We start from the raw sequence: 9,064 nt of genomic DNA, 5'->3' as shown, positions 1-9,064 counted from the left end.
ACATGCACGGAGTAATTAAACACCTAATAAGCACAACCGGTACGAAATAGGGGACGCCGAATTGGTCACGCTAGCTAGTTATTTTGAAGATATTCCTATTTCTTTTCTTTCCTTTGCACATTTCATCTTTAGAAAGGTGAAGAATACACAATGTACGTAGGGATGAAGAACAGTTGCTCCATGTAGTAATACTACATCAGGACGTGCTGTTTTAGGTGAACCAAGTCATCTTTTTTAAGGCTGGTACTTAGACTGACTGACCTGAAATCGTACAGCACGTACGTACCTCCGGCCCGTGCCATGACCCCGTACGTGCATGCGACGGAGCAGGTCGGCAAATTAAGCCAAGGAAAGACCACTGGCCGGGCCGGCCATCTCAGAAGGCACAGGGCCGGAGTCGCCAGTTGACCTGCCTGCTTGCTGTGGCCGTTAAAAGCACGTCCGGAAAAGAGCGACGACGAACTGGCCGCGGAAGGATGCACGAATCGGGCGCTCGCCTGGCGCCGTGGTCTCCGTGCGTGCTCGCAAGTCGCAGCCCTGGCCGGCCGACGGCTTTGTGCGGCTGCGGACGGCGTACGTCCGTGGGGATCGTTTCGGTCGGTCCCCACGACGCATGGTGGAGCCGCGGGCGCAACGACGGCGTACGGTCTACTGCTTGCGGTTGTAAGAGCATCTTCAACAGGTGCGGCAAAAGGCGAGCCCGTGCAGTAAAATTTGGTTTTAACGCGCGCCAGATCGTTCCGCATGCTCCAGCGGTGACGGAAACTTACCGCACGCAGGAAGCGTATGCGCGCGGAGAAAGCGGTACGCGGGGCGGTAGATTTGGCGCGTCGCTTCGCGCTCGCCACGCGCACAGACACAACCACGCGCCCTCCCTTTGCAACCTCGCCGCTTCGCCACCTCGCCGCTTCGCCGCTTTCCACGCCACCATGCCGCCGCGCCGCCGGGGTTCTTCGGGCTACCGCGGCGTCCGCGAGCGCCCCAACGGCTGGTACTCCGCCGAGATCCGGTCCGGCGATGTCCGGCTCGGCCTCAGGTCGTTCCGAGCGTGTACGACGCGGTGGCGTGGCGCTTGGATAGGCCCCGGTCGCAAATGAACTTCCGGGACGTCATCACGCGCGAGCAAGCGCAGCGTGTCGCCCCTCCGCCGCGTCTCATCACCGACATGAACCGTGCCGACCACGCTCGGCGCTGCCGCCGCCTCCTCATCGCCGAGGAGGACGAGCGAGCCATGGCGGAGTGGCGTCGTCGCCACCCGGAGGACGTCGCCGACGAGCGTGCCTACTGGGCGGAGAGGACGGCAAGGCGCCGCGCGGAGCGGGCGGACCGGCGTCAGCGGAAGGCATTGGCGAATGCGCAGTGCGACATCGTTGAAGCATATGGGAGGTCGATCTTCACGTCAGACAATGAACGTTGGGACGACATATGGCTCGATACCTCGGACAACACCGACGAGGATGACGATGGTGATGATGATAGCGACTTGGAGTAGTTTCTATCTATGTATGCCGTAGTAGTTTCTATCTAGTTGCACCGTAGTTCTATCTATCTATGCTTTCGAACTATCTATCTAGTTGCACCGATGTAAAATACCTTTGTATCGTTTTTTATCTATGCAATTTATCGTTTCTTATTATCTTATTATCTATGCTTCTGAAAATGTTGTAAATAAGCGTGCGTGTTGCATTTTTTGTGCACTGCTGGAGCGGCGGGCGCGCTGCATCTTGCGCGGCTGCCGGAGCCAGCGCTGCATGATGCGCCAAACCAGACGATGAACGAACGGTAAAGCTATTTTTTGCGCGCGACGCTGGGCGCTTGTTGGAGATGCTCTAACTAGCATGCAGATTAGGTCTCCACTCGACATCGGCGGCCACGACGACGACTTGTCTCTCGGGACAGCATGGGTGCGTGCACGTACGGGAAACTGTAGAGATGGAGGAGAGAAGCGTGCACGCACTGTGCCATCCAGCTAGCGGGTGCGCCTGCCAGGTTTACTCGCTGTTGGCCCCCTCTTAAAAGGGCACATTTTGTATTGTGAGTTATAATGGTTTTCAATTTCAGCTTGAGAAAAATTTCAGCAACAATAGAAATCACTAAAATAAAGTGAATTTCTGTTATTTCATTTTGCAGTTTAGCCAACTGACCAAAATATTCACTAGAATTTAATTAATATTTTGATATTTTAAAAAATGAAAAATATTTGAATTCTTGTGCATTACTAAAATTCCTGAAATATATTGGCCGAACCATAATTATTCGAAAAAGATAACGCCCACACGTATGGGCGTTTCCATATCGCTCACACACATGGATCAACGTTTATTTCTGTTTGCACGAATCTTGGCATGTTTTGTCAGATTTTTTTATACTATGTAGAACTGGGCTGGTGTGTGGGCATTGATTCGGTCGCACACACGTACGTTTCACTACGCGGAGGGGCTGTTGTGTGGGCGTTTAGCAGTTCGCCCACACGCCAGTTTTCATGCACGCAGAGGGGCTGGTGTGTGAGCATTTATCAGTTCGCCCACACGCCCGTCTCCTCTCCAACACCCAAAGCTGTCAGTTGCCATTTGTTTTACAGGGTACATGGCAACTAGCCTAGTGTGCTTGTAAGCATATGGCAACTCTCTTTTTATCCGTACATGTTGTTTTGACATGTCTTTTTGTAGTGCTTCATGGCAACTGCCTAGTGTTAGTAGGTGACAACTCTTAAAGTTTTCAAATCATTGCAATTGTAGTAGATCAGACCATACATGGCAACAACTGCAGTTGTCCAAAAATGGCATCTGGCACTTGACCTGAGATGGCAACTGCAGCTGAGCAACCATGGCAACTGTAGTTATCAGACATGGCAACTGTAGTTCAGCAACATGGCAACTACAGTTAAGCGAACATGGAAGAGGGTCCGGACCATGGCAACCGTGGGGACGCCTGGTGACTGTCACGTGGGGCATGCGGGACCGTGAGGTAGGAGGTCGGACGTACGGGCATGTCCGCGTTATCCATTTTGTCCACACGTAGGCGTGTGGGAGGGACCATGATGCAAAAGACCGGGCGTGTGGGCATTATTTGTTTTTCCCACACATAAACGTGTGGATTGGTTCTCTTAGATGGAAAAAAATTCTGTGCATACTGGCTGCAAAACCCATTCTGTGCATACCCTATGCCAGATGCGGCCACGTGTCCCACCTCGCCATCCCACGCCCCCCTCTCCTCCGCTCCCGTTCTTGGCTTTCTCGGGTCGAACGACTCCTCTCAGCTGCAGGAAACGTTTCTCGGCTCGTCTCGATTCAAGTCAGCATAGGATTATTTTTATGGAAGTCGGCTCCACCACATTCCCCTCATCCGCCACCACCGATGTCGCCTGAGTCGCCTCCATATTATAAGGGCCACCGAGATTTTGCAAGATCTGCTAGAGTTGCTCTTAGGGCATCTCTAACGTGGATATATACTCAAACTTCCCACAACCGTCTGGTGGAGATGTGTTTTGCAATCCAACATGATCCTGTATCGGTTCGCTTAATGATCCGGACGTTCTTTTACCCACAAACCGGAAGCAAACAGGAGGGGAGGGGGCTTGCGGGCATCCGGACTGCTGGCACGCAAGCGTCTGACATCCCTTGCCTACCCAAATTCTCTCCCTCCCGTCGTCCGCACCCTGCCCCCCCCCTCCCCCGAAGCGGTCAACGCCGCTCCAGACCGTTATTGCTGCATTCGTGCCAGCCTAGAGCAGACGCGATTTCTCATGTTGCTCCAGCATTGAAGTAGCTTACCGGCTGAGAGCGCTGCTCGTACCACTTCCAGGTGCACACGACCGCTCCGCGTTCAAATGATAGCCCAACCGTCCACCTCCCTACATTAAACATATGCGGTTACTAAGGAACCTGCTCCAACGCCACCTGATAGTCCGTCTTCCGCCCACCAGTATCCAGCTCGCCGTCTTCCCTACCATCTGCCCGCAATTTAAACTCCAGGCCCAGCAACAGCCACATCCAGCCTCCTCCGCTCCCTATCTCCTCTTGGCACCACGCCCTCCATGGCCTCCTCGAGCTCCAAAGCCCTTTGGGATAGCCTTTCGTCCGAGCAGAAGAAGGAGATCGTCGCCATTGCAGCCAGCTAGCCTGCTGGGGCAAACGGACGAGCTCACCGGAGGCCAGCGCTCAGACGCCCCAATGGAATAGGCGGCCGGGAGATGAATCGGCACCACCATCCTCGCCGGCCCATGCTAGCATCACCATGGGCGAGGCCCGTGCTCACTACACCGATATGGTGTTGGTAGAACGGGAGGCCGCATTCCAACAGGCGCAGACCGACCAAGCCTACAACCTCCGCCTCCTCTACAAGCACTGGTGCACGGAGGAGCTAGTCACTACTGGCATGGGCATCTAGTTGGATGTGGATGTGGACAAGCAGAAGGCGTTGCTCTGAACGCGACATCCGCCGCAACTGCTAGCGGTACCGCATCCATCAGTCGGAAGTGTACCGCCAGGACGAGAACGACATCACCAACTCTGCCTCGGTTGTGGCCCGCTGCCACAACGACAAAGCCGGTACGTCTGCCGGTGCCGCGGGCAGCGAGGAAGAGTAGAGCACGGAAGATCGTCGGCGCCACAGGCAGCGAGGAAGAGTAGAACATGTGATGGAAGCTGCTGCCACTTTGCTTGCTCCTCTCAAGCCTCATGCAGTGCAAGCTGTCCGATTGACAGCAAGGAAAAAAGCGATGCATATATTCCCGCATTTGCAACTTTTTTTGGCCGCATGTGATTGAATGATGGAAAAGGATTAAGAGTGGGCTACGATGTTCCAGAATCTCATTCCTGAATCCTCTAGGTGTGCTGAGTAAAGCGAATATGACGTGACGTGGCCAGCTCGATCGGACATGAGAGGATCAACCAACATTGATTAGTTTGTGTATAAGTGAGTATCTGATCACCTGCTTTTGCCAATCTTCCTATTTATTCTGCTCTTTTGGAAGCCAGATGCTTGTAGAGTTCAAAATGTTTTTCTTTTGGGTCACCTAAGAGTTTATTTGTACCTGCTCTTATCTCTGTTTGGGACACCTAGAAGCTTTCAAAATAATTTGGAAAACATAGTTATCACGGAAGTGGTCTATGCTTGCGGAGCTGAGCTTTTTTTCACTGTTGACTTTGGACACGTAAAGTGGTTGGTCCTCTACACCATGCATGTGAGGTGTATGTAGGTCATCTGTCTATTGTCGCCAGTATTGGCATTTGGCAGTATGCAGGAAGCTCTCAACTAAGCAGGACATTCCAGATAGCATTTGGACCGAAAGCTCTGGAAGAGAGCTTCAGGCTCATGCTTTCCAGGCCTGGGGCGACCGTTGCCATGACTAATAGTACGTACAGGACGTCCGTTGGGTGAGACGAGCCTGGAGTAGTGGAGTGTATCTTCGAAATGGCGAAGCAGGACCACAAAATCGACGGATCAGACCACTGATTTTTGTTTCTTCTACTGAAAAAATCAACGGTTTCTTTTGCTGAAATGGTGCCTATTTAATTTGTCAGTGTGAGTAGACGATCAGTGAGCTAAGGATGCGACGAAATAAGATCAAATCAACTGAAACCACATGGATCAATCATTGGAAGAACACGCCATGGCTAGGAATCCTAGTACTGCTCCCTAGTCTTTTTCGAGTGAGCGTGATGGGGTATTAGATGCTGCTTAATGCAGCAGATTAGATTAGACGGCAACCGACGATCGCTACGTCTATGGCTGCCATGATGATTAAACCTCTGACCCCTCGAGGGAGATTACGCTACAAAGCTGCTTGGTGAGTGAATGGAGAATCCTTGGCCTTTGCCTTTTGATTGTGCATGTGGCTTTGCCATGCACGAGTTAGGCCGTTAGCGCAGGCATGATGATGCCTCGTAGGACATATGCATGATGCCATCCTGATGCCAAAACTTTGTCACCAGCGGATTAAACTAAACCTATGAGCCGTTTGTTTCTTCTGGTTCTTGTTCTATGTTGCCCATGTGGTTTGGTTAGGCATAGTACCACCAAATGATTCAAGCCTTTTCATTTTGACCAAGAATATGTAGGAACCAATGCAAACTGGCAAGTAGTAGGACAAGCAAATAAGTAATAGATTGTGGTACCATGGATAGAAAGAAATCATCACATGAAATGGAACTATATTTGAGGTGCCGGCATGCTCTTTATAAGCTTAGGAACGTTGAATAGTACTATGTTTAAAATACAGATCTGTCCATTTTGAGAAAAATCATAGGAAAGGTCTTGTTGCCTGAATCATGATGCTCTCGTCTCTTGCCACATGTGGAATGAACCAAATGTGGGGTCTCCCGTCATACTAGCACCCTTCTGAACACCATCTTCGAAAGAATTGTCATCGTCACTGAAACAGATATTTGGTGCCTCGTGGGGCGAAACACTTGAGTAATCTTATGGCAGGGGAGTAAGCTTCCTTTAAAAGAAAATGAATGGGCCTCTTGGCCTTTGTACAATTAAATCTCTTAACTAAGGTATCCTACACATCAGGCAGCTGACAAAAAGTATTGCATCGGCCACTTTCATTCGGAATTGCTAGATCTTCATCCAACAACCGAAAACAGATCACACATTGTTCATTTTCAACCTCGCCATATTTTTCCTCATGCAGCCTACTCGCCTGTGATTGCCCTATGTGGCCGGTGGGTGCGCCCTCGCCTCGATATCCCCCACGGCCATGTTGACCACCACCACCGCCCATCACTTTAAGCTCTCCCTTCCTCCACCCTGCAGCTCGTGAAGTTTTGAACTCGCTCTTGCCGGCTATTGCTTGCTCCTACTCATGCACGGCCCGGCCCCACCATGGCCGTCGCTCCTCATGCCATCCCCACCTTCGGCCATGCACGAAACAGCAATGACTGAATCCTAAAAAAGAAATCAGGAGCCTAACATTTCATAAATGTGCTTAACTAATACTACCTCCGCCGGGTTTATTAGTTCCCATCTTATTTTGGGTCTAAGTTTGATCATACATTTGACTAGCAAAATATTAATGCATGTCATTAAATTTATGATGTTGGATTCATATATGAATGTTGTTTTCAATGATATTATTTTTGCTAATATAAATTATATTTTAAGTTAATACGACATAAATTAAAAGCAAATCCCCACGGCTTTGGAGCAGACACGCATGCATGGCTCCATCTCCATCTCTACACTATAATACATTATCCATAGGATAGGACTAGGAGGCCGTCCAGCTAGCGTTAGGTCGTGCAGAGTCCAAATCAGCCCTCTGCACCTCCTGACTACTCCCCATCGCCCGATCAATACATCGACTATACGTAACAAGAACAAAAAAGAAAGAATAAACATGGCAACACGCACACAGACGACATTTATCTCCCAAAAGGAAGCTGCTTTTCATGTTTTCTTTCAACAGGACCAGCAACAGCTAGCAGCAGAAAGGAGGAAGGAATTAAGGGACGGCGACAGCCGCTTGACAAAGGGTACCTCCATCGCCGTCGGTGGTCGCCGCTGGCTCGCCGACGGCAGTGCTATCTGACCGAGCTTGTAGTGTACGCGTTGCAACACGTACTAGCTACCAGGGCACACAGATATAGGATAGATGGCGATCGAGGTGCATATCCATCCCCGGCCCACATTCCAAACCTCACCAAGAAATACTCTGGAAAAGGCGGGCATGCGATTGACCCGGCCAGCCAGCACGGACGGCACACGCAACGTATATCTCTCTCTCTGCTACATTTTTTTTTGAAAAAGGGACTTCCCGGTTTCTGTACCAGAGTGATGCATACAGCCAACTTATTAACCAAATAAAGCAGTGCCAACATGGTGCCAAGGTTCAAAAGTAATAAAAAAGCAAAGAAGGCTCACACAGAGCCAAACAAGGCTAGAAACACCAACTAGCCACGAAAAGACGCCACAACCGGCTGGCTAAAAATAAATAGGTAAACTAATTGCCTATCCTATTACATGATCGCCATCCAAACCGGTTGAAGATATCCCGAGCTACCATCTCCCAGCGGAAAGATCCAGTAACCAAATGGTCCCTGGCCTCCATCGGAGTGAGTAGCGACCACAAACGGATTAGTGCCGTGGTTTGGAATATAACCTGCAATAAATGGATACGTGATATTCTGTTAAAAACCAAATCATTTCTGCAAGTCCAGATAGTCCACAGCAAAGCGCAAACTCCAACCCGAATGTGTCTCGCTAAGTCAGGCTCAATCCCATTAAGCCATGTCCCAAATAATGCGTTGACAGAATTCGGTGGATTGATATTAAAAGCAATGTGGACCGTCCGCCAAAGGACTTTGGCCAACGGGCAATCAAAAAAGAGGTGTCTGATTGTCTCATCCCGATCACAGAAACTACACCTAGTAAGTCATGTCCAATTACGCTTTATCAAGTTGTCCTTAGTTAAAATAACTTGTTTATGAACAAACAACGTAAACACTTTTATTTTCAAAGGAACTTTAACATTCCAAACATGCTTGGAGGTAGGAATGGAGTTCGAATTAATAACATCAATATACATTGATTTAACTGTGAATACTCCAGACTTAGTCAGTTTCCAGCGTAATTCATCGGGTTGTTGAGAAAGCTGAACCTTCATCAGTCTCCTAACTAGACGGAGCCATTCTTCCCAACGATTGCCCGCTAGCGACCGTCGAAACTGAATATTAAGGGGGATAGATTGAAATACCGATGTGACGAATACCTCACGTCGTCGCACAATACGGTACAAAGACGGACCTTTAATGGCCAAGGGTGTCTCGCCGAGTCAAGTATCCTCCCAGAAACATGTACTAGCGCCGTTTCCAATAACAAACTTCATCCTATTAAACAAAGATTGTTTGACTTTCATCAGTCCTTTCCAGAAAGGTGAATCAGTCGGCCTGACTGTGATCTGGAACAAAGTTTTTGTCTCGAGATACTTGCTGCGAAGGATTTGAGCCCACATAGCATCATTCTCCGATGAGAGTTTCCACAGCCACTTGCTAAGAAGGCATCTGTTCTTAACTTATAGATTCTCAATACCAAGACCCCCTTGGTCTTTCGGTCTACA

General features: G+C 49.7%; 1 protein-coding gene across 1 annotated transcript; it reads left to right on the top strand.

Moving 5' to 3' along the window:
* The first annotated feature begins 1,093 nt into the window (after nt 1-1,093).
* On the top strand, nt 1,094-1,492 carry LOC147957536 (uncharacterized). The gene has a single exon (XM_087531750.1). It carries the CDS (start codon nt 1,094-1,096, stop codon nt 1,490-1,492), a length of 399 nt encoding a protein of 132 aa, XP_087387876.1.
* The last annotated feature ends 7,572 nt before the right edge of the window (nt 1,493-9,064 follow it).

This window comes from Triticum urartu, chromosome 7A (assembly GCF_056163025.1).
Source record: "Triticum urartu cultivar PI428250 chromosome 7A, HENAU_Tu73, whole genome shotgun sequence".
Classification (NCBI taxonomy): domain Eukaryota; kingdom Viridiplantae; phylum Streptophyta; class Magnoliopsida; order Poales; family Poaceae; genus Triticum; species Triticum urartu.
The sequence above is the reverse complement of the archived record's forward strand: the minus strand, read 5'-3'. Positions and strand labels throughout refer to the sequence as shown.

Excerpts from the sequence above, each read along its gene's own strand:
- LOC147957536 (XM_087531750.1), top strand. The coding sequence starts at position 1,094 with ATGAACTTCCGGGACGTCATCACGCGCGAGCAAGCGCAGCGTGTCGCC.